This window comes from Toxotes jaculatrix, chromosome 14 (assembly GCF_017976425.1).
Source record: "Toxotes jaculatrix isolate fToxJac2 chromosome 14, fToxJac2.pri, whole genome shotgun sequence".
NCBI lineage: Eukaryota > Metazoa > Chordata > Actinopteri > Toxotidae > Toxotes > Toxotes jaculatrix.
Genome location: NC_054407.1, coordinates 12,811,391 through 12,836,432, shown reverse-complemented (window position 1 = coordinate 12,836,432; position 25,042 = coordinate 12,811,391). Strand labels below are relative to the sequence as shown.

At 41.6% G+C, this 25,042-nt stretch overlaps 1 protein-coding gene across 2 annotated transcripts in view; it reads left to right on the top strand.

Moving 5' to 3' along the window:
• The window catches only part of LOC121192703 (ephrin type-B receptor 1-B), a 149,110-nt gene that overhangs the window by 43,498 nt on the left and 80,570 nt on the right, over positions 1 to 25,042 (top strand). For both annotated transcript variants that reach the window (XM_041054513.1, XM_041054512.1), the window contains exons 2-3: positions 1,902 to 1,966; positions 17,300 to 17,981. In XM_041054513.1, the coding sequence (XP_040910447.1) occupies positions 1,902 to 1,966; positions 17,300 to 17,981 (747 nt within the window). The remainder of the gene's footprint in view (positions 1 to 1,901; positions 1,967 to 17,299; positions 17,982 to 25,042) is intronic.

Here is a 25,042-nt window from a genome sequence, read left to right as displayed (position 1 = left end):
AGTCCCCACAACGCTGGCTGGCGCTGAGGGTTGTTTCATGCTCCTATCTCCCCAGCTGACAGCAAGTCGCGCAGGCAGGCAGGCTGGAGCTGGCTGGCTGGCTGGCTGGCTGGGGAAACTAGACAAGGCAAGGCTGATCTTAGGGAAATTGAAATACTCTGATGGAAGCCGAGTGTGAACAAGGCTGTCACTGTAGGTGTACACAGAAAATTGCTCTCTGAGTTGGCTGGTGAATGAGAAAGTGCATGTGTGTGCAGCATGTGTCCGTGTGTGCTGGTCTTAATGTGTATATGTGTGAGTGCTTGTGTATGGAGCTGAATTACCTAGGCTAATTGGTTCCATGTCTGAGGACAGTTTCTCCCAGTAAGTGGAGATTGAGAATGAAAGGCCTCTTTCCTTCCCTACCGATGGCTTGTCACTCATCCTCAGTGTACTTGTTTTTTACCAGGACCACTTGAACTGCAGATGACGGGCTTTGAGTGCTCCATCATTTGGAATGATTTCTAAATCACTGCAAGTTCAGTGAGATTACAAATAAGCTGCAGCTGCGGGTGTGTGCTTCCTGTGAAGGAGCAGGTAAAAGGTGGGGGGGGGCCTGAAACCTTCTCTTGAACGAGGACAAAGTTGTGTCTTTGCATTTAATCAGATTGAGATTTCTCCCTCATCAACAACACATGTGGGTGTCGCCAGCCAGCCGTTGGCACTGATGGTGGATGATGTCCAAGCCATGGACACAGCAGCTGCAATTTCCCTGAAAATTCCCACACACCTTACTTATCTACTACAGATCATCCCACACATACACAACTGAGGGCATGCCGTGGCAGGGGACATCATAAAACGAAATATTCCTTGGCTCACTCTCAATAAGATGGAGGGTTTAGGCCAGAGAATAAACTGTCTGTTCCAGGTGAAATTATGAATCTATCATTACGCTGCTAAGGCCAACATGTCACCCAGTACATCACTCTATAAATCAGTGTGTGTGAGATAGAGAAGCAGGAGAGACCGGTAGTTCGAGATAACTGCCATACCTCTCTCTTCTTTCCTGAAGCTATATCAAGTTCCCAGATTTCAGTGTGCCAGCCAGGCAGATATTAATCAAAACAGGGATGACAAACGTCTTGGGTGAGCTGCCAGACTTATTTGTCTACAGTGTGTCACTGAGGATTAGTAAGAGGGGAGAGAGCAAGAGAGAATGGCTAATCTTTGTGTTCTTATATTTCATAGATATGGTGCCAGATATGACAGCTTGGTAAATATAAAGTCCAAAGTGAGACAGATGAATTCAGATCTTTTCCTCTCAGTAGCAGAATTCCCTTTCTAAGGTTGAAACATTCTTTTCTTGTCTCATTTTTGGTTGTAACTTGTGTACCATATGGTTATCTAAGGTGCATCATTCCCTTTGTCGTTAAAGCTTGCACAAATACCTTTGGAGATTTATGTATTTTCATAAAAGCGGGTTGAGAAGAGCAGATGCAAAAAAGTATAGAGGACCTCTGCCATACTAGTTTTCAGGGAATGTCCCCACTAGAAGTAAACAAACTGGAATGATACACACACACGCACACAAACAAAGGCAGGATGCACATATTGTAGTTTCATGCTCATACAGAGAGAACACAATACAAAGCTCAGCATTTAACAGCGTGACAGGGGTTCTCAGACATTCCTTCCAGTGCCAAGGCTTTGTTTTCATGTCTCTTGTCTTAACACAAGTCTAGCAGCGATGGATGAAACGCTGTGAAGGATTCATCTCCGTTCTGCTCATCGGTGATAGTGTCAAGTGATCACTGGGGCTTGAATGCAGTTCAGCACTGTGGAATGATACTCAAAATAGCTTTTTTGAGGCTAACCACTGCTTTCTCCTTTCTCTACCTCTTTTTCTTTCTTTGCTGCAGAGACTGTGATGGACACCCGGGTGGCCACAGCTGAACTGGGCTGGACAGCATATCCTAATTCTGGGGTAAGTCGGTCATTTGCCGATACATACTCACTAAAAACAGCTCCAGAAGTTTGTTTTCAGATTCTTTCTGCTGGGAGGAAGATAGCTTGGTAGGGTGATGCGTAACATGAAACACAGTGCACACACGGATCTATAGCCAGACAGACAAATAGGCAAGAAGGCAGGCAGGATGGGAGTGTAGATTTAAGTAGTGCCCAATGTAGCTCCTATTATGGGTATTATTTTCTCTCTGTCCCGGCTCATAATGACTTAATGACATAATGGCTCCACGTAAGCCCCAGAACACAGTACCTAAGTCCCTGTAAATGGAAGCTGGGGGGATACCATAGACCTAATAATACTGTAATGATACATTTATGCAGGGAAGTGGAGGTATTAGGATGAAACGGGGGAGGAGGAGCTAAGAGGATGGAAACGCTCAGGGCTTTTTCAGATTTTAAGGGAACTATTTTCAACTTTCAGGTAGCTTCATTCACATGAAAGGAGTGGAAATGGAATAAAGTGCCAAGTCATCAGAATGGGAACAGTGTTTCTTCTTCTTCTTCTTTTTTTTCTCACGGTATCAGAAGTATGATTGCCCTATTACATTAATGGACCTAAAGAGAATTTTAAGACCTTGTTCTCGGTGCTATAATTCCATAATTCAATGAAAAGCTCCATAGCCCAGCACTGATAGCATGGATCTGGTAGGAGCCATCCAGGATAGACAATGACTGTTTCCTGCATTTTCTGGGTCTTTGGGTCTTTATGAGGCATTTTACACACGTGTAAAGGGAGCTTTTACTGCTCTTGAACAGAGCTTTGGCTTTGTTTAAACATTGGAGAGTCTGGCAGCCCTCTGTATTTTGCCTCTCAGAAGGAGTTCTAACTAAAACAACCTGGAATCTGGACTGACGCAGGGTGTATATTAGATGTGTATACAAGTCTATGCATGTGTGTGCATATCATCATGTCAGTCATGAGTAAAGGCACATCTTTTTTCATGGCTAATAGCTATTTTTTGTAATATCTGAATATAACAGGAATGAACTTGAAAGTTAATCTTGAGTGCAGAGACTGTCTTCACTGAAAAACATTGGTTATTTGCCCAGGAACTTAAAATGAGCAGCTGATTATGTTGCAAATCAGCCAAAATAATCAAAACAATAAAAATGGTTTCTGTTGCAAATCACATGTTGTTTATATATATATATTCGTTTTAAAATGTAACTATTAGTAAGGATACAGAACTTGTACATCTGATTAATTGTATAGAGGCCTGTCAATGCTTAATTTCTTTGCACTTTTTTGGCATTACACACTTTGCTTCACAACGTCAATTTTTACACCAAATCTGGAGATTCTGAGTTCTTCTTGTGGGATGAGACATGTTGCTCTTACACTTGGTGTTTTTCATCCTGAATACTGTGAAACACATTTATTTTTTAATTTCTAAGGAACAGTGTGATCAACACAATGACAATATTTCATCACATCAACATAATATGCAAAGATGAACATGATTTTTTGCATAGATCAGCCTCATATTGTCGCTTTTTTTTTCTCGGTGAATAGGAAAAATCCAGTAAGACCTACTGAGTAGAGACATCTTCTGTGTTATTTCCATCGAAGCCTGTTCAGTTCAGCAAGCCTCCAGGCACACAGAGCCTCTTGTCTGTGTTGAGCATAGTTTTTTAAGCTACTGCTGTTGTAACGGTTCAGGCAGGGAGAGACCTGCTGTAGGGAGAATACACTCACACACCGCTTACTGGTGGAACTTACCCCGCTACACAGCTGCCTTGACCTTGCTGGTGGAGTGTGAGAGATGCAGTGTGATTTTGTTGAAATGCACACTCGCACACAGTATCTCCCTCTCTCTCACACACACACACAAGCACATAATCTCATACATACTAAATTCAGCAGGTTTTTTTTCATGGATTTCTGTTGCGTGAGAGCTAAAAATATAGTTCTGTCAAACCTGGTCAATATCAGATCATTTCCAAATGTGCAACACTCATATCTCAGGGCAGCAGGTGCATCAGTTTGTTTGTTTACCATGCAGTTGATTTGGAAACTGAGAATTTAACCAACCAGACACATTCAACATGTTCATTTATTCCATAACAGCCTATATGGGGTGTGAGGAGGGCACTTCGACATGTATGACTACACATGCTGATTTCAGTAATGATATAAATTTGCATGTATAGCCAGTGGTTAAGTGGTCAGTTAGGTTTTCAGTGTGAACCTGATAACTGCCTCTTGAACACACATTGCACGAGGAGAGGCACACACACTAGTGTTATCCCTGCACTATTCGATACATCTCATTAGTTTTCTTTAGTAACTCCTCCTTCAAGAGTTCATAAGAGGTGTATATGTGTGTCTGGGTGTGTGTTTGTGTTTTGTTGACCTGAAGGGTTAATTTTGAAGGATTGCAGAAGCAGTGTCATTAGTTCCAGTGCTGTAAACATGAGGACGTATCAGGGAAGGCCACGTGAATGTATAATGGAGCGGCAGTATGCGAACGCACACTCCGTGTTAGCATCTGCTGGAGAGAAGGAGAGCTCAGAAGGCAACCAGATGTGTACAGCAAACACTATTTAATTATTCTTTCATAATGTGCATTCCAGCTCCTGCTTTTTTCTATTGTTTCATTTCAGTCGGATATGTTCCGTCTTTCCCTCTGTGGACTTTACCCTCTCATCATTTTTTTTTTTCTGTTTCTTCCTCACCTCCATCGTTATGAGTCAGTCCTCTCTCTCTCTCTTTTGCTCTCTCTTTTTCTGTCTTGCACACACACACACACACACACACATGCACATGCACACGCACACACACTGACCTCACTAAAGATTTAGATCACTAAACATTTAGGTGTGATTGCTCTCATCTTTCAGCTACATGAAATCTTCTTAATGATATACCTGGTTATCTTTATCAGGTTAAGTGATTAGAAATCAGTTAACACCACTAGATTTATGCTGGGAAAAAAAAAGACAATTTCATGCTTGTGCATACATTTAACAGGGTTTCTAAAGGGTCATATATGCATGACAAAAAACCCCAAACATGGGAAGTAACACTGTGGCAGCAAAGAAGTAGAGTGGAAAAAAATAAGCTCAGGACTGGCACCGAAGCTGCTCATCCTTGTAATCAAAACGATTAAATTCAGGGTCGGACTTGGAGTAAAACTTCAAGTAACTAAAAAGTTCAGCCACTGAATAATTTAGTTTCTGAAGGTGAACTTTATGTTTTGTGTAGAAAAATGAAACCCACAAGTGCACAAGAAGAAAAAAAAATGAAAATAAGCCCAGTACAGAGCATTAGAATGCTCATTCTCTGCATTACATGTTAACTTAGGTAATATTGAAAACCAGTGGTGATTAGAAAAATGATAGGGCACAGGCTGGGGCCTTAGCTATCATACTTTTGTTGTGGATATAAATATGTTAACTGATATACTCCTTGATGTCTCACAGTGACCTGTTTTCCCATGTGCACCATGTAAACATTTAAGGAGGGAATTTTATGAGGTAAGGAAAAGAAAATGAAATAGAGGAAATGAAGAACAGCAGAGGAGTATGACTGTGTATCCACTAGGCGTTTCTGAAAAGCAGGATTATGCAGGATGAGTTTGGAACAAGCACTAGATGAAATGCTTGCTGTTATCTACCCTGTAGCACGATTCTACCACAGGGAAATATGTAGATATAAAAATAAACACACAGTCTTACCAGGAGAAGTCAGTGTTTGGCCCATGTCTCCTATATACTCTCAGTTGGCAGTTTATTAGGTACACCTAGCTAAAACTAATGCAGTCTAATCCAACAGCTTTGCAATAAACCTTGCCTTCATGAAGGTAATGATGTTCAGTTTTTATTGAAATTGTTTTAAGAAAGGTGTTGAGAGGTAATTTTGGGGGTTGAAATTTGTGGTGCAATTGAATTGAATTTAACTGTATTGCATTGTGCAGAGCTGTTTCCATTATTTAGCCTGTCCTTATTGATATAAATGGGGTGGGTAAAATAATAGAAACGGCTGTCTCTATATTGCAAGACAATCCAACAGCACCACAAACTGCAGCCTCCAAAATTAACCGTAAAGTTGAATCAGCACCTCTTTAAAAGAGTTTAATCACAAACTGAACATTATAGCCATCATGAAGGTAGGATTTATTGCAAGGCTGCTGTGTTAGACTGAATTAGTTTTACCTAATAAACTGACAACTGGCTGTATTATATTATTATTATTTTATATCTTTGTGATAATTTCAGTCAACTTAAAACCACTTAAAATCACTTTCCTTAACTGTAAGTTGTTTGGAGACGGCCAAAAAAGGGTAAGTTCTTGCAAGGAAAAAATGTTGGTAATTCAGTAATTGTAAAACAATAATCAGAAAAAAAGAAAATTAAAAGACGCTAGCTGCCTGAAAAAGGTTCTTAGTGGACACACACATTAAGGAATTCTAAGCCTTTAGAGAAAAGAAACTGGGGCTTCTTTATCTTAAATTTTTCTGCATCATTCTTGAATGATTTAGATAAAAGGGGAACCACAAAAAAAATGCTTTCATTTGGGAGGGGACACGGATGGGATTAGGGGAGTGTGGAGTGAGGCAGATAGGAAAGGGGACGAGAGTGAGAGATGAGAGGAGCGGGAGCAGGGAAAAGAAATGTGGTAGTGATGGTGGAGGGGCTGAAGGGTTTTCAGGATCAGGAAAGGGGGTAAGGGAGGGATTAGAGGAAGCCAGAGTGAAAGAGGGTAAGAGATCAATTGTATTTGAACCGGACAAAAAAAAAAGAAAGAAAAAAGCAGCCTTGCGGCCCAGAAACTTTCAGCTGTGGGGATATGCGTGTGGAAGAGAGCTTGGGTTAACTCATGTGACTCTAGGAGGTCACAGACAGAGTCCAGACTTTGAGGTGAAAGCCTTGGGGGAAGGGGGCGTTGGGGGGTTATGGGGTCAGCTGGGTGGCGGTGACAGAGGCTGTGGATGCTGTCAAGCGTGGGGAAACAGGGCAGGCTGGAGTGGTTGTAAGGGGCTTTGGGGCAGGGAGGGATAAAGTGTGGGCCAAGTGAACAGAGAGAGGGCTGTGGAGGATAAATGCTGGGGGGACACAACGGACATGGGATTTGAGACAGAAGCAGAAAGATAAAAAGGCGATTTTGGAGAAATCCCTGTTGTTTCGTTGCAGGTGCATAAGACGGGATGGAGACAATGGATCTCACCCTGACATGTTTGTTTGTATTTACACTCGCTTGTATTTCCACATGTGGGCTTGTGTGTGCTCAGGCATAAATTCCAGTACCTGAGTGAACTGTTGTATATCCGCACCTGCGTGTATGTGTGTGTGTGTGTGTGTGTGTGTGTGTGTACACAATTCCAGGTGCTGTTAAAGGAGAGGTGTTTCTGGGTGTGGCCTGCCTTGCTCCCCTGCTGTGTCTTGTACTCCTGTAAGCCTTAACTGGACAGGTGTCAGAATACACTCAGTGATTCCTAAAGAGCACAGATAGATCCATAACGGCCATCTCACCATCTGCTGACCAGACTCAATACACCTCAATTATTCATAACCTGACAAGCAGACAGGCGGTGACTCAATGTGCATAAGGGAACACAGGAGGAAAAAGTAAATGGAGGAAGGTGAAAAAGAGCAAAAGGCAGCGAGGAAGGAGAAAGGGGTTGATTGAATGTAGATAATAAGACTTGGAGAGAGATGGAGAGGAAAAAAGAGGATGGATGAGGAGGAGTGAGGAAGAGATAGGCAGAGGGATGGAGGTGAACTCTGAACCTGCAGAGCCTGAGCTGAAATGGAATGAGAGGAGAAAAACGACAGTGAGTCATGCTGGCTGTGCTTCAGCGGCCAGGTGAGAAGAGTACCTTCATTACGTGCACGCGCACACACACACACACACACACACACACACACACACACACACACACACACACACACACACACACACACACACACACACAAACACGTGCATGCACAAACAAGATGGAAATTACACACATGCATATGAATTTGCCCAGACATCAGCACATGCACATATTCACACATTCACACATATTACTCCTTGTAAAATAAACTCTTCAGGAATGAGTAACTGTGAGAATAAAATTAAAAACAAGGAATTTATTCGCACGTTCGTGTAAATGCATACACATGCACACATATCAGATATTGTCATACCAGTGGGAGACTTGTTTCATTTTGCCGACATGGTTATTGAGTGTGATTTAGATGTGTAGCCAGACAGCTGAATTATGCTTTGAGCTCAGACACAGACATCTCTGCTCAGCATGACGACTAGAATGGCAAGACGACGAATCACTCAGATCACACTGCATCCACAGCTTTCTGTCTGAGTGTGTTTGTGGCTTTGTCTTAGGGTGTCTGTTTGAATGTATGTATGTATGCATGTAGAATCACTCCCATATCATATTTTAGTTCTAAACGTATTTTTTTTTTTGTGGGTAAGACTTTATTTCCATTCCAGATCTCATTCGGGAAGGAGACATGGCCAAGAAAGCATGTAGCTACAGATAGAGCGGAATATTAAACAAACAGAATGTAGTTACAAGTTAAATCAGGCTGGTTTGAAATTGCGTGCCACTTTTCCCAACTATTTTTTCTTTTCTTTTTTTTTTAACCTTTTATCCATCTTTTATTGTCCCCTTTGACACGTGGTTACCTCAATTATTAATTCCCTTCCTGTGGATTTCCTTTCGATAATTCACAAGTAAGTATCCTCTTGGATGTAGCAGGAACCAAGAACATTTTTTTCATCAAAGAATAAATAAAAGAGCTAAGTGATAGAACTAGGGCAACAAAAGAAAGGAGAAATTAGTCTATCCCTAATTTGGTATGAATTGAGTGCGAGGGAGTGGCTGGAGGCTGAGTCTGACTTATGTGTGTGGGAGTTATTGTGTATCTATCCCAGTACCTGCAGTACCTGCTATTTCAGCAGTCCTACAGAGCTGGCAGAAATAGCAGTAAATCCCCCTGTTCTTCCCCTCCATCTTTTTACCCACACTGACTGTTTCAATGTCTTTTTTTTCTCCTGCTTTTCTTTACTCCAGCTTGTCTGTCTCAGAGCTCAGACTCCCTTTTTGCTTTATCTTCACCTAACCAAGCTCCCCCCCACCCTCCCTCCCTCTCTGTGTCTTTGTGTCTGGAGGATAGGGCTGTCAGGTGTCATGCTTTGCAGAAATTTTATATACATGCACACACACACACATGCGCACGTATACGTAGACAGGCAGGGGCCCCTTTTCACCCAAAAGCCTTGATACCCTGCCATTCTCCTGTCCCCTGCTGACATGCTCTTTGTGGTTTGTCCCTAAATGGCCTGGCCTTGGGCTATAGGGGGCCAGGGAGCCTGCAGGGTGACAGCTTTCACTCCACCTTTTTGCGTTTTCCCCATTCCCTATATCCCTTGTTATCATTCCATTTCTGTTCATCATTTTTACACCTCTCGTCTCCTCTAAATTATTTAAGCTTTTACTTGTTACATTCTGTCTGCTTCCTCTGCGGATTTCGCTCCCTCTCTTGTCCTTCTTCCTTTTTTTTCTTTTTAGGTTTTTTCACTTTCTTCTCTTTACATACCTGCTGGTGCATAAGGGCACATCCCCAATTTCCATATATATAAACAGTGATGGTGAATCATTTAATCTTCTTCCTTATCATCCTCCACAATAGATCCATAAGGCTGAAGACACTGTCACCTAAACGCACGGCTTGAGCCTTTTATTCAGGGTGACTCAAGGTAACTGAAAGCCCTGCTGAGGCAGTGTCAGCTGTATAGTTTCTCTGAAGGTACCTGAGTGGGTTTTACTGAGTTTCTGTGAGATAAATGTCATAAACAGTTCTCTGTTTCAACACAATTACATTAACCTTGTTTTTGTCCTTTACTTGACTGAATGAAGTTTTCACAAACCTTCCACTGATTTATTTTTAGGCATGCTCATTCATCCCTAAAGGCCTTAATCAAGTAAATTCTTTAATCAGTTCCACATGGACCTGCATAAATGATTATTTTCTTTTATTTCAGCAGTCAAAATTAATAATTGGAGGCAACTGGCTTTTAGAATTACTGCTGTACTTGAAAAATGTTCACATTGATGCCACCACATATGAAATATCCAGTAGGGAAAAAAAATCCTCAAATAATTAGGACTACAGGTCAAGATGATCATCATCACAAAATAGATGTAAACAAAATTTTGTAGCCATAACTCAGCAGTGAGAGGTTATGCAATTTTTCAATGGTAAATATCATGCAAATGTGTTAAGAAGTCATCCAGAACACATTTCTTTGTATTTAAAACAGTGACTGCTTTACTACTTACTTGTCTCTGTTTTCCCATGCCAAGCAACCTTGTAACCACTCCACCACCCACCAATTTTTGTGAATTATGATTGTCTAAAAATTAGATCTTCTTTTTTTATCTTCTGAAGGAAAGATGAAGCTAAATTGCTTTCACTTAACTTTGAAATTTAATTATTCTTTGGTGGAAAAAAAAAAGAAATCATGTTCATTTTCAGCCTGCTGTCAGTGTAAACAGTAGAAGACACCTGCAATATCTAAGAGGGTTGTGTTTACTAGCAGAAACCAGCATGTGATTGAAAATGCAAGTGTTACAAAATGATACTACAAAAACTGGGGAGCTCTTTCGTAGCCAAATGGTTAAAGTGCATTCCACATAATTGCATATTTTATGGTTAGATTCTGGCTAAATGTAACCTTTGTTACATGTCATGCCCCTGCTCACTCTGCCTCTAGACTATTAACTATCAAATAAAGGCAAAAAACACCAAAAAATAATAGTTAAAATGGATGGGGGAGTCTGACACCTGAGTGGATTGATCACTTGAATTATATGCATCACTGTCAGGATCTAAGAAAAAAAAATAAAACACATATCAAAGACATTTGGGAGCATGTAATGAGATCAAACTGCAAATAATGTGCCAAAACAGATTACTTCTCAAACCGTTTTTGTTTATACTCCGCAACATCAGCACTTGCTTAACACCTCAGTTCAGTAAACGTACTGATTGGGGCGTGGGCGTGGTCAGAGAGCAGATCTTCAATGAGTCTCAATCTGATGCAGACGGACAGAGTTCTATCTGGGCTCAGTCAAACCGTGTGACTGTAATTATAGAGTGGCTGGGATCTGGCAGGACTGGGAGTGTTTCAGACATCACCATTTCCTCCCCATCCATCACATTCAGCCAGGCGGAACTAGGCCTCAGATGCCCCGCAAAATAATCATTCCCATGCAACTGGTCTGACAGCAGCCCTCATTCAATAACACAGCTGATCAGAAATGATAATAGCAATCATGCCACTGCATATTTTAGAGGCTGCAGTCTGGTTGTGTGTGGGTGTGTGTGTGTGTGTGTGTGTGAGAGGTGGGAGATGAGGCGTAGCTTTCAGAAAATGTGAGTTTACAAGAGGCTGTGAGCATGTGTCTCAAAGCTTGTGCAGGAATGTGAGTTAATGTACCTGCAGTTATTGTTTCCAAAGCAAACCAACTGTTGCTTTATTTGACATGTCCATTTTACTGACTTCAAGGAAAAGACCCAAAGGTTGAAATGCAAATATCCTCATTAAGTCAGAGGGATTCGAAACAGCCTTTGGAAAGAAAAAGCTATCTGGCTTGTGATTACAGTCGGCGGTGAGCTTTGCAAAATGAGAAGAGCATCTTTCAGCAGGGGCATAAAGAGTTCAATCCCTATCTCAGCTTTTCATGTCCAGCTATAATCCACTGTCCTTCTGAGACCTTGGCCTTTACAAATCTGTCAACGGGAATTTCACCTGCATGTGTGCCATTCTTTTTTTTCTTTTGTTCTCTCTTTTTATCAAAAGCCAGCTCTTTAAATGCTGATTTATTCATGCCTAATTATTTAAAAAAATGGGTTCTATGAAGGTATACTTTCCCTGCCTCAGTACAATGTTATGTTGTCATGAATAACAAATAGGCTCATTATTGAAATGTCCATCCCAAGCCTGCTGTATGAAAAGCAATCTCCTGCTTGCCTCCACCCACATGCTTTAGTCCTGCAATGATAGATGAACAGACAACTCTTAGGTAGAAAGTGCTCCCAAAGTGCCAGCCATTCCTCTTGGGTTTACATATGTATTTACACAACACCCTAGCCATGCTATTGCTGGAAATACTGTTTAAACACAATATTCTCTCACAGTTCTTTGAGGAACACATAAAAAAAAAACAAAAACGAACAACTTCTCCTGCCGACTGTATTCCTTTTGAAGGGTAAGCTGAAAGTCAAGTGCCTTAAATGAAAAGGGCACAAAGAAATCTGCTGTAAACCGCTTCAGCAGGGCATAGTTGGGGACAAAGTCGTGAGGAACGTGGTGACAGAGGAACAGTTCCATTTGGCCACTGCTGTCTACTTTTAAATACATCTCTTGCCTTGGGTCCTGCTGTAAAAGCCCATCGTCAGATTGAGTAGTGGGAGTTTTGACGGCCATTCAAGAAACACTTGCCAGGCGCTCATCTAGTATTTGCAGTGGCATTTTGTAGACCTTTCTAGGATGAGGAGCTTTAAATGTGGAAATGCTCTGAGCTGCTCATCATCCATCTGTGCTCAGTATGTCTGAGCATGTAGCAGTATTAACTGGTGCTGATGGATTTGAAAAGCAGTTTGTGAGTGTGACTCCACAAAGGATCAGGCAGCAGACTGGAGGTTAAAGATCAGCCAAATAGACGCTTCTTTATTCAATCTCCTTCTTGTGTGAACTGACTGAGGTTGAATGATGAGCTAAAAGTAGTCAAGACTCATCTTTATGTATGTGTAGTTAAGCCCAAACCACAACTAGACCTACTGCTGCCAAGTGTTTTGGCTGGTTTGTATGATTGAGGGTAGAGTTACAGTACATCAGGACAGAAGTCATATTGCTCATACTTTCTTCCTTAATTTAATTTTGTTGGCCCCTCTTCCACTAAATAGCCCCGAGGAAAAATGAAGCCCCAGGAACAAAACTCAGGAAATAAGGGTCCTTTTTACTGCAGTCATGTTTGCTTTTCCAAACGATCTGAATAAGCCTATACATTAGGTAAAAAGGCCAAACAACTGTCTTTCAAATAAGATGCTTATGGTTATTTTTCACTCTAGTAATGTAACAGCTCTAGACAGTTAAATGAATACATTTATAAAATGATTCGCACACACTCTCTTTATCTTACACTTTCTTACAATAGTCGAATAGTCTGCTTAATGACCTTGTTTAAATGTAAATAAACATTTCAAGAAATTCTCATCTCTATAATACTGATTCAGCTTGCAGCCACTGCTGGTTACTATGTTTGACTGACTTACAATGGTCAGCTTGGCAAGATTTGGTGCGATCCCCTCAGGGGAATAGGAAGTATGGCTGGAAAGTTCCTGAGCTCCTAACAGATTCCTGAAAAAGTTCCTGCAGAGGAAAAGTGCTATGAGACCTTTCGGACTATTTTCAGATCAGACCTATTCTCTGTTGCTTTTGTTATATCAGTATCAAGCCTGACTGGAATCCTGCATCATGTGTCCGGTAGCTCCTGACCTGTTCCCACCATGCCTGCTCCAAATGACTCATTAGTCCAGCCCATTTCTCCTGTTATTGTCCACAGGTGATACATCCATGCTCCGATAGGTTAGTTCTTTATGGCTTTGTGACTGGGGCTCTGCCTGTCCCTAGCTCACTGTTGGATGCTGTGGTCCTCTAGAGCAAGACTGTGGCCATCTGACCAACTCTGTGTTATTTTAGCCTTTGAAGGTAATGGCAGGAGATCAATGTGATGAATGGCCTTTATGAGGGCAGAGTGTCGATGGTTGATGGCAGCAAACTGAGGCTGTGAGAAGGGGAACATCAGCCTGAATATATTACCGCCTCCCCTTCTCCTTGATTCCTCTCCACTCTTGTGTTTTTCTTTTATCCTTCACTCTGTCTCTTTATTTTCCCTCGCCCTCTCTTCTCCAGCTCAGCTAGCTGTGACTGGTCATTAACACAAACATTAAGCGCTCTGTGAATCCATAGCTCCTCCATCTCCTCACTACTGCCCATAAAACAGAGCAGCCATAATGACACACACAATGACCACACTTGACAGTCAGGGGCAGCGGAAGAGTGTCTCCTATGTTACTGGCAAAGGGAAAGCTCTGAGAGTGGAGCCAATGGGTACATTTAGTTGGCGTTAAAAGGAGTGTTGTGTGAAGAGGCTCTCGATATTTGTCTGATGTTTCAGGAAAGTTTCCGTGAAATTGGTAATGATGAAACTTAGAAATGTGTACAGTAAAACAAATTGTGATGCAGCTGACTTTATAGAGACATAAAATACTCTCCTATGTGATACTTGTCAGTCTTGGACACACTCCACGCTAAAGCATCTACTGTTCCTTTTGTTTTTACCATAACTTACATTTTATCAAGATATAATCCACATCCTCTGCTGCTCCGTGGTCTCTAAACTGACTGCCACAGAGAGAGCATTATCTCTTATCACCTGAACTTATGGGAGATCCACAGCATGAAAAACATGTGGTGGTGTTGTACAAAAGAAGAAATGCACTTGGGAACATAGAGATAATCACACTCCTGTCTCTTCCCAACACCTTGTTCACCTTGAGCTGATATGAATGATACATGGCAGCAACACACATCTGCGCTTAGGCCCATAATGCATGGACTAAATATACACAGCACAGGACTAACAGTGTTATTTTATACACAAATCCTTGAAGAGGAAATGGATGCAAAGACCAGGGAATTCCATTATCGGTAAGGTGACAGGTGATGATGCCTTCTCTTTTCTCTCTTCTCTGGCAAGGTCAGAGAGATGTCATGGAGTGCAGGAGATAAATTTGATTTAAATGATGTAAAAGGTCTGGGAAAGAGCAAAGAAATAGAAATAGGAAACCTGGGCAGAGTATTGATGCGACTGTAGGGCATGCTCTGCTTACACAGATAGTGTCCTTGCTTCTTCAATGCATGAATCACATTCATATCACCATTGTTATTATAACAGGGTAAATGATAAGGATGCTAAAGAATTTACCAATGTTAATACTCGCAGTAATCAAATGTTTTAGACCTGCAGAAGCAGAAATGTGGCAAGTAGCCTCGAGCTCTTCAGCAGCAAAACAACAGCCAGCAAATCAATATGTGGTCGGTAAACCATCAAATTATAAACAGCATGTTCTCAGAGTGCACACGCACAAACACACAGACATAAACAGCAGATGAATACAAAGGGCTGAAAGTAAAAGAGGACATTGTGTTGCAAAGTCTGATTTCTTCTAAGTAAATGACACACCTGTAATAGTTTTGTTTGTCTTTGACACGGTGGTGACACTGAATATCTACTGAGGAGGAAATTAAAAAAAAAGTAGTTCATTATTATATGAGCCAATGAATTTTTGGATAGATTTCAGACGGGCATTATCGGAGGTGCCTCGGGCCTCTCTCTGGCGTGAAAGATGGTGGTCATTTGGCTAGACGAGGGGTGGTGAGGACCCCCTCCTAGACTGGAGCAGACGGGTGCAGGGGAGCCTAGGGCTGGCTGTATTAATGAACAGGCAGTGCTGAAAGGGACAGGTTCCTGTAATGCTGATGAATGGTCATTACAGAGCAGAGACGAGAGAAGAGAGCAGGAGGGAAAGAGAGGAGAGCGAGAGAGGAGCAGAGCAGAGTGGGCACAGAGGGAGCAGCGGTGAAAAAAGGCTTTAATTTGCACCTCAGATTTCTGTAAACTCGTTTATCATGTCAGCAGTGTCACTGTTCTCCACGTGTCTTCTCCCCCCTCCCTCTCCTTGCTCCCACCAGACCCTAAACCTTCTTTTTTTTTTTTTTTTTACCAGATGCTTCCATGTACTCCTTGGACCAAATAATTTTATCATCTACACTGTTTTTGTTCATATTAGAACCCCACATTCAGTGGCAATGTATCCCATGGATCTTGTCTCACATCATTTTACGGACTCATCTAATAAGAATTTTGAATCCTTTCCATCATTTGACCTGTTGTTGGAGCGGTGTATGGAGAGTTGATGTCTCCTCCTCTCCATTAGGTCCGATTGAGCAGGTGGGGCGTTAAAGGTCAGAGGAAGGAGGAAGCATCAGGAGATATATGCACACAAGAAACATGAACTGACTTGAGGCCCACTCATGCCACTATAGACCTCATTAACTTCACCTCGCCTACAGCTGTTTGGATCGTTGGTAGTGGGGTGGGGGGCGGGGGGGGGTTGGAGAAATAAATCTGTGAGCCAAGCTGTTGGTTCAAATAGGAGTATAAAGAATGGTATTATTACAGACAGTGGAAGTGATCTGAGAAGACAAATTTCAAAACTGTTTCAAATCACCCTCTCGGTTCCACAAAAAATATTCATTTCAAGTCAGCGGGGCTTTTATGTGACTGTCGCAATGCATACAGCCTGCCGCACTGCTGCTTTATAAAGTACAACCCTTGTAAAAAAAAAAAAAAAAAAAAAAGAAAAAATAGCTTTGAAAATTAAAATATTGTATTGAGAATATCAGTTGACTGTAACATTTTGAGTTTGACCAGCTTTTGCCCAGCTGGACAGCTCTTCAAAAAATGTTTTCTGAAAGCAAGCTTCTCTTTTATTTCGGTGATTCCTCTTCCTGATTCTCAGTGATTTCAGCCAAATGTTAATGGTGCATTTTCATCATGCACTGAGTTAATACCTCAAGGGGCTTCTGATGCTCATCCAACATACTTTGTGGGTCACACCTGCAAAAAATGGCCTGCAGTGTATTTCACATCAGTTTGCACGCAAATGCATTTCCATCAGACTTGCTCGTGGCTGCCATGTTGCAGTCACTGTCTGCGTAGTTGTAATTCAATAGAGCATAATGCCGAATTTGTTACACACCATATTATAATGCGTCAACTCTGTGCCCAGCCATGCTCGGTGTAGATGGCAAATAGCAGCATATGCCAAGTAATTACTGGGTTTGTGCTTATACGGTGGTAGTACACATACTACAGCTGCTGAGCGTATTTAGTGAACAAGACAAGCAAAGTGGTGTTTTTGCTGTTGCTGCACTTAAGAAATAGTTTATGATTCAGAAAAAGAAGGACGTTTGTATATTCACAATGGATGAATAAGCCCCACAGCTCAACAGGCAGATTCCTTTCAGTTAATCCAGGAAGAAGACTCAAATTTAATGCCTTAGGGAGATTACTGATATGTGTACAAATTCTCTGTGGCTCAGCCAATATTAGCATTCTCCATCAAAAAGTGATGAATAACCACAGCCAGATCACTGATGATTACTAATGTGTGCACTCTTCTCTCCTTTTCTCTCTTTCTCTTTCTGTAGTGGGAGGAGGTGAGTGGCTATGATGAGAACCTCAACACCATCAGGACCTACCAGGTGTGTAATGTCTTCGAGCCCAGTCAAAATAACTGGCTCCTCACCACCTTTATTGATCGACGCGGAGCGCAGCGTATCTATGTGGAAATCCGATTCACCGTGCGTGACTGCAGCTCCATCCCCAACGTCCCTGGCTCCTGCAAGGAGACGTTTAATCTCTACTACTACGAAAGTGACGCTGTCATTGCCACCAAAGGCACAGCCTTTTGGATGGAGGCCCCTTACCTCAAGGTGGATACCATTGCTGCAGACGAAAGCTTCTCGCAGGTGGATTTTGGCGGACGTCTGATGAAGGTCAACACAGAGGTGCGGAGCTTCGGTCCATTGTCTAAAAACGGCTTCTACCTGGCCTTTCAAGACTATGGCGCCTGCATGTCTCTGCTATCAGTCAGAGTCTTTTATAAGAAGTGTCCAAGTGTGGTCCAGAACTTTGCAATCTTTCCAGAGACTATGACAGGGGCAGAAAGCACCTCCTTGGTCATTGCAAGAGGAATCTGCATCCCCAACTCAGAGGAAGTAGATGTTCCTATAAAGCTCTACTGCAACGGAGATGGAGAGTGGATGGTTCCTATCGGTAGCTGCACATGCAAGGCTGGATATGAACCTGATAATGGCAACGTGTGTCGAGGTAAGTAACCTGAAGAGCTATATTCGTTTGCCACAAACATCCAATAGTTGTTTGAGTGTCTTACCTCTGCTAGTTGCAAGCATCCAACTGGCTTTTCATCATTCACTCTTGTTTGAAATGACGGACTGCTCGTAATAGAACAAATCACTTCCTACTGTACAGGCGACATGAATTTGTTCTATTTTAGGCATGCACGTAACAAGGCATCAGCATACCTTAGATCACAGATTTTCCACATCATTGAAAGGGCTGAATTGATTGTGTTTCTTGCGTTTTGCTGAGCATGATGTGCCGTACTCCTTCCTTGATCACATCCACCTCCGGCGTACTCGAAAGGCACATTAGCATTGATTCTTAATCTGTAGCGAATGCCAGCCTTCTGTGCAGCCTACTTTACAGATGGCAAGAGGTTTGATTGTGCCTCAGTATGATGTGCAGAAGATGAAGTTCTAAGGAATAGCTAATAACACGCATATAAAGACGAGGTTAATCTGGGTTTTCTGTTCAAGCTGTCACTTTCGCTCCCTCTTTCTGTCTGTCCTCTAATGCACCTTTACGCTCTGCACCCTGCCTTTCTCACACACTCACCAAGTTATATACACACACACACACACAAAGAGAAAATTTGCTCAAGGTGTCTGATGATAATATGAGTGGCTTGGGGCTCTCACTGTGGCGCAGTATTGGTTGGCCTGCCTCTGGAGGTTAGCTGGAGAGTGTGTGGAGCCCAGATAAGATTGATTGACGCACATCTGCTCTGATCAATAAACAGATATGAGAGTGCCACATATCTACAAAGCACACTGTGTGTGACTGTGTCTACTGTATCCTTCTTGCATTGCTCTATATCCTACGCAAAACACACCCACACACTTAGATACACACCCCAACACACACACACACACACACACACACACACAGTCCTTGGCTAAGGTGTTATGACTTTCAAATGCAAATGATGAGGCAAAAGTTGGTTGCCTTTAGTTAAATCCTTACTGAAAGTTTTCATTTCAACTAATTTTTGCCATCTCATCACGACTGCATTGTACATTGTTCACAGGTCATTTCATTTTACATGACTTTGTTTCTGCAGTTATTGTCTTTTGTTTCAGTGCAAGGTACATTTAATTTACACATTTTAAAAGGACCTTAGATCCCTACTGAAGAAAATTCCAGTGCATTATGTCTGAACTAATGAGTTGTAAATGTCAGACTGTTGTTTGCCTGCTGTGAGTCTTTATTCTAACAAATTTATCAAGGGAACAAGAGTGGTGTGATGTTCTAAACAAGCTCAGCATCATTATGGCTAAAGTTTTTTAACTGCTAAAAAAATATTTTAAACTAATCCTATCCTACAAGATCCTACAAGGACAGAAATATAATGCACTTTATATTCTAGATATTCTAGAATTAGTTATATGTTTTTTTAACATATAATCTAAGCAACCGTTGCAACCAGTGTAACTGCAATTTATCCTCTTTATTTAAAATTTCCATTTTCCTGGTTCGTTTAACCAACTTGTTTTAATTAAACCTGTTCCTTTGTTCCTAGTTTCTGATGTTATTTATACATTAGATAATGATATATCTTTTTTGCACAGCGTACTTGAGTAAGCACAGTATGTTATAGTAGGTACAATATGTTTGAGTTCAAAATATGACTGGAACTTTTATGCCATAAATCCACTCAATTATTTCCTTGAAGATGTTCATATTTTATTATTAAAGACAGAATTGCACACATTTTTAAAATGACTGCACTGAATGTGACTTCCTCCAGACTTAAAACTATGCTTTCTGGCTGTATCTCTCCGTGTTTGATATGTTCTTTAAGTTAAAAATGTAAAGGAAAAGTTCACACAAGAATTTTTTAGCAAAATGGGCTTAATAACCTTGTCTAACCTCAAATACAACAAATCTGTAGGCTGCAATGGATGAATATTTCTATTGTCCTCCAAACCTGAAGCTGATTCATGTCTTTTTTTTCTGTCCATCTTGTCTCCATAGAAATTCCTTTTTATCTTCCATTCTTTACCTCAACCTTATACACACACACAGCACAGTAATTGGAGCCTAAGGTATCCCTGAGTGTTTGTAGGAGGCTTGTTGTGATTTGTGTTAGTGGGGGGTATTGGCACTGCTGTAAACACCACAAGCACACGTGGGCCTGCACACATACACGGTCTCCCAGTAGGCACTGTACTACAAAGACTCTTTGAACAGAGGAGGAGACGTATATTTCCACTAATTCCCACAATCCCCCTCACTTCCTTCACTAAGTACCCAAAGCAAGTAGACTTCCTGCTGTGTTAAGTTTGACATCTCTCTCTCTCTGATGGAAATGTAGCATTATGGGAGGTATGAAAAACAGCCTGTGCAGGCAGGGAGTTGTTGGTGGGTAGCTGGAGTAGAATGCACTATAAACCTGTAAAATGTTGTGTAGGTTGACCTTAAGCCTCAGGACAAACACAAACTTGCATACAAGAATCCATGCACTGAGAAAAAGAGCCAGACAGGAGAGAAACAGATGATGTTGCCATTTCTGTCTCACATAACTAGCTTACTCTCTGGAGACTCGTATGGAATCTGTTCCCCTCTCATCTCCGCGGAGAGGCCCCTCCAATAAGAGCAATCTCAACCTTTTATTTTCCACACAGTATCTTTTCATGGGCTTGTAATCCATTATTTAAACAGGGAAATCTAACCTTAAAGTGCTCGTGGAAGCTGAGTACTATGAGCAACCAATCAATTGGGGGTTGGTGCAATAACATGGCCTTAGCATTGGGTCTGAAGTAATTGCCCATTAGAGATGAAGTAACAGGAACAGGAACAAAAAGAATATGAGAGGATGCTGAAATAATTCCCCTCATTGAGAGCAACATAAGAAGGAAAGGTACTACTACATAGGAAAGGGAAGCCACTGTGGTGCTTAAAAGCGCAGTGGGAAATCAGAAAATGAAAAGACATTGCTTCTGTTTCGAGCTATACTAAGCAATCCAATATTCTGTTACAGTATTGTCAGAATATATTTTTAGGGAAAGTAAAGAGCTGAAGCCACTGTTTGACTACTAAACACCTGCCTTGTAACCCGAGTATGTGAAAAATGTCCAGTGTGTGCATTCATATACAGTTGGTATGGGAATATAAATGTTATACACAAATATTTACTGAACTGATGTCATGAAAAACAGAAATGCATTTATTCTACCTTCTTCTGTATAAGTAATTTTTTTCATCTGACACAACAAAACATGCAGTTTCTGGGTCAGTCACAGAACTGTGTTAATCAAATCTGTAGTTTCGAATACGTTTATCAATGCATAGTGACAAGCAAATGTTGTGAAAGATGACAAATGTTTTTAGGTCACAAATTAATCATTTTTTACTTGTTTAATTTGTGAGTCATTTAAAATGACAGCCTAGATAAGCCTAATTGCAGCCAAGGGTGCCTGTGTGTGTTTACGCGTTCAAACGTTTGTTGTGTGTTGTGTCAGTGTGTGTCTGTGTGTGTGCGTGTGTGTGTGTGTGAGTGTGTGAGCCCCACTGTACCTAATTGCGCTTTCTCTAATCTATATGTTTTAATTAGTGACATGTAACATTGTGTGTGTGTGTGTGTGTGTGAGAGTGAGTGTGTGTGAGAGAGGGGCCTGCTGTCAGTTGGGCAGAGAGACCATGTAGAGTTGTTGTGCTCTGTACCGATGATGCCAGCATGCCATCCTCATTACCAGCTCCCCAGCTCCCACACAAGCCATTTGGGTATCCCCCTTTCTCTCTCTCTCTCTCTCTCTTTCTCTCTCGCTTTCTCTCTTCCTCTCCCTCTTTCTCTCATTCTCCCTCTCTCTCCCCCTTTGGCTATGTAAGCAATCTGCTAAATATTTTATCACCTCCCTGTTAAATCGAGCGGAGACACTCCAAATAGCACCCCACTACCTCCACCAACGCAAAGCTTGTCTTGTGTGTGTGAGTGTGTGTGTGTCTCCTGCTCGACTCAAGTGTCTAAGAAAGACTGATTTAATGGTTTTACTGAACCCTCTCACGGTTGTGTTGCGGTCTCCAGCTGAGTGACTGATAGAATCACCTTGATTAGGTTTACTTAGCATCCATCTTTGCATTTTTTTCTAAATAATCTGATATAATCATTGATCATTTTAATGTTCCTTGTATTCCCATATATAAAGTGATTAAAACTCCCTGGTAAGCTAATTATTCTGATGTTTAAACTCATAAAAGTGAATGATGTGGCATAAATTGCTTCAAAGTAAACAGGGCTAAATGATGTACTATGAAGAGCAATTCAAAACTTTGGACTCCCTGTTCTTCATTTTGCTGTTAACTCTTTTCCTATGAGGGACTGAAATTTGCTTTGAGCTGATAAAGGCCTGCCTGAAGTCTATAAAGCTGGCAGTCTTATTTTTATGAGAGAATCTACTATATTTTGTCTTCTTTGGTAATTGCTTAACCAATGCCCAAAGCTCCTTGCTTCCTTCTTTTTTTTTTTACCCTCAGTGTGCCATTCCTATGCAAAGCACATAGCTGCTCTGAGTTTCCTCACCAGCATGGACTGGTTTGAGGTCAGAGGACAGTAAAACAACTGGAATAGAAGGAGAATTGTTTCTAAAATTGGATATGAATGAAATAGGATGATGAAAAACTTAATGCTTCATATTATCCATGATATCATCTGATTATTTATCCATGGAATTCTACTTTATCCCATCCATCCATTTATCTGTCCATCCTTCCATAACCTAATACACTATCCATGATTATGTATTTATTTTGTTGCGCATTTATGTAACTCCTCACCACAGCGGTCCTATAGGCCTACACTGCAATACGAATCTTCTCATATTTTCTCTCTCCGTTAGGCTCCAGCGGGCTTTTGACACACTGGCACATTAATATTACAAATATTCAAATAACTTTATTTAACATTCTGCAGGCTGACAGTGGCAGCGGGAGATTCACAGCCCATTGAGCAAGTGCGCTTCCCTGAGCTAAGTGCCGATTCATCATGGCTGCCTTACTCCTGTCTAATGGCTGCCATCATGGGGCACGAGCACACACGCGCACTGACGCACACGTAAACACACATCTTGGGGCATACACTTAGAAATAGTGTTAGTTCTTCCATGTGTGCATTTTAAAAATGTTAAATGTGGTGTTCCAGGCACATTTATCACATTATTAACCCTAGCCTTAAACCTTATAAAACTTAATACATACCCATATAGACCTCATTGTCAGCTGGCCTATTTCTCAGTATAAGAGAGATTAGAGAATCTAAGTGAAATAAGGTGAAACTCAGAATATAACAGTAACATGTTCAAGAAGTGAAAATCTTGAGACATTCTCACTTATTTGAAGCTTTACTGTTTGGCTTTGGAGGCTATTTACGGCTTTGATTACTTCTTTATATGTCTCATTTGAGTGTAAAGGATCTGGCAGACAGGACCCACAAAGGCCCGGTAAGCTATTAGAGCCAATTCCAGCCCATTTGGCCTTGTCTACTTCCGTTCCACAGAGTTTAGTTCATTTGCAGAGGAGCATCCATGTGTACTCACCAACACGCACCCCCCCCGCCCCCCAGACACACACACACCAAGATCTACTAAGTCACCTTGAAGCCCAATTAAGTAAGAGTCTGACTCTTCCTGTTCCTATTAGTCCTATGGCAGCGAGGACCAGTGTGATGAAGACAAAAATGGAGTAGTGGGAGGAAGAGACAGAGAAAAGCCATAAGAAAGAGCAGAGAGTGAAAGACCTCTTGTTTCCAAGGGTCTCAATAGGCTGAATAGGGGTATGGCAGAGAGTCGTGGTGAAAGAGTGTGACCCAAACAAAGACTCTTTGAATTTAGGGCCCAAACAGAGTGTTTGTAATGACCCCAAACACAGATGCGCTGCTCTCACTGAAATGACAGAGTCAGTCCCTAATGATGCGAGGGGAAGAAAGATTTTGTTCACACACAATGGAAATACTCACCACACACAGTGCTGTTCTTATCCTCCATGGAGGGGCACATACTCTTACTCCTATTATTTTTCACTCTTTCTGTCTTTCCTCTCATTTTTTTTGTCTGGTTCTCTAACCTTCAGTCCCTTTCAGGCCACGTATTTGGTCACTGGGCTTTTTTTCTGAAGCCTTTCATTGTCATCTCTCGCTTGGTCTTTCCTTTAGTTGCTGCAAAGGAACTTTTTCAAGAAGGCTCCACTTTGACCTGGTATCTTTTCAGTTCTGTTCTTCAGTCTCAGTAATGTTTTCAGTCCTCATATGTCTACTCCTCCTCTCCTCTCCTCTCCTCTCCTCTCCTTTCCTTTCCTTTCCTTTCCTTTCCTTTCCTCTCCTTTCCTCTCCTTTCCTTTCCTTTCCTTTCCTCTCCTCTCCTCTCCTCTCCCAGAAATTACACTGGGTGATAAGGCCAGAGAGACACACACAGGGAGACAAAGGAACCCTAACATTCACCAGATGGCTGGGGCTCCTCTTAATTTGCCTATGTCACCCTCGTTGGCGAAATACAAAAGGCCAGCGCTATGGGAGCCTCCACTTCACCCTTTCACCCCAACTGTGACCCCAATCAATCAAATCCCTCACCTTATTCTTTTAAATTATGATTGCACAGTTAAAAGCACAGCATCATCAATAATGGTGTGGAAAAGTGTCTATCTCTGTGTTTTCTTCAAAAGAGACTGGAAGGTAAATGTCAAGAGAAACGTCAATTTGGGCACCACATAAAAACTGTCTTCACTCTCCTTGTACTTTCTGCCTCCACGGTTTAACCCCCTTTTCTTCTCTCCTCACCCCCCTCTGGAGTATGCTCCAGCAGGCAGTAATGAGGAGACGTAGTGAGCCTCTCCATAGAGTGTCCCCCCTGCTTTAGAAAGCACAAACATTCCCCACTCTCCATCGTCCGTCATTTGTTGATTTTCCCTCTCCCCTCATCAGTGTCCATCAGTATTCACTGTTCCGCTAATAAAACAGCTAGGCCTGTTTGGTTTGACAGCAGAGGGACACATTTCAATTCTAGGAAATTGTCTCATCCCTTCCTGGAGGTTATCAGCAG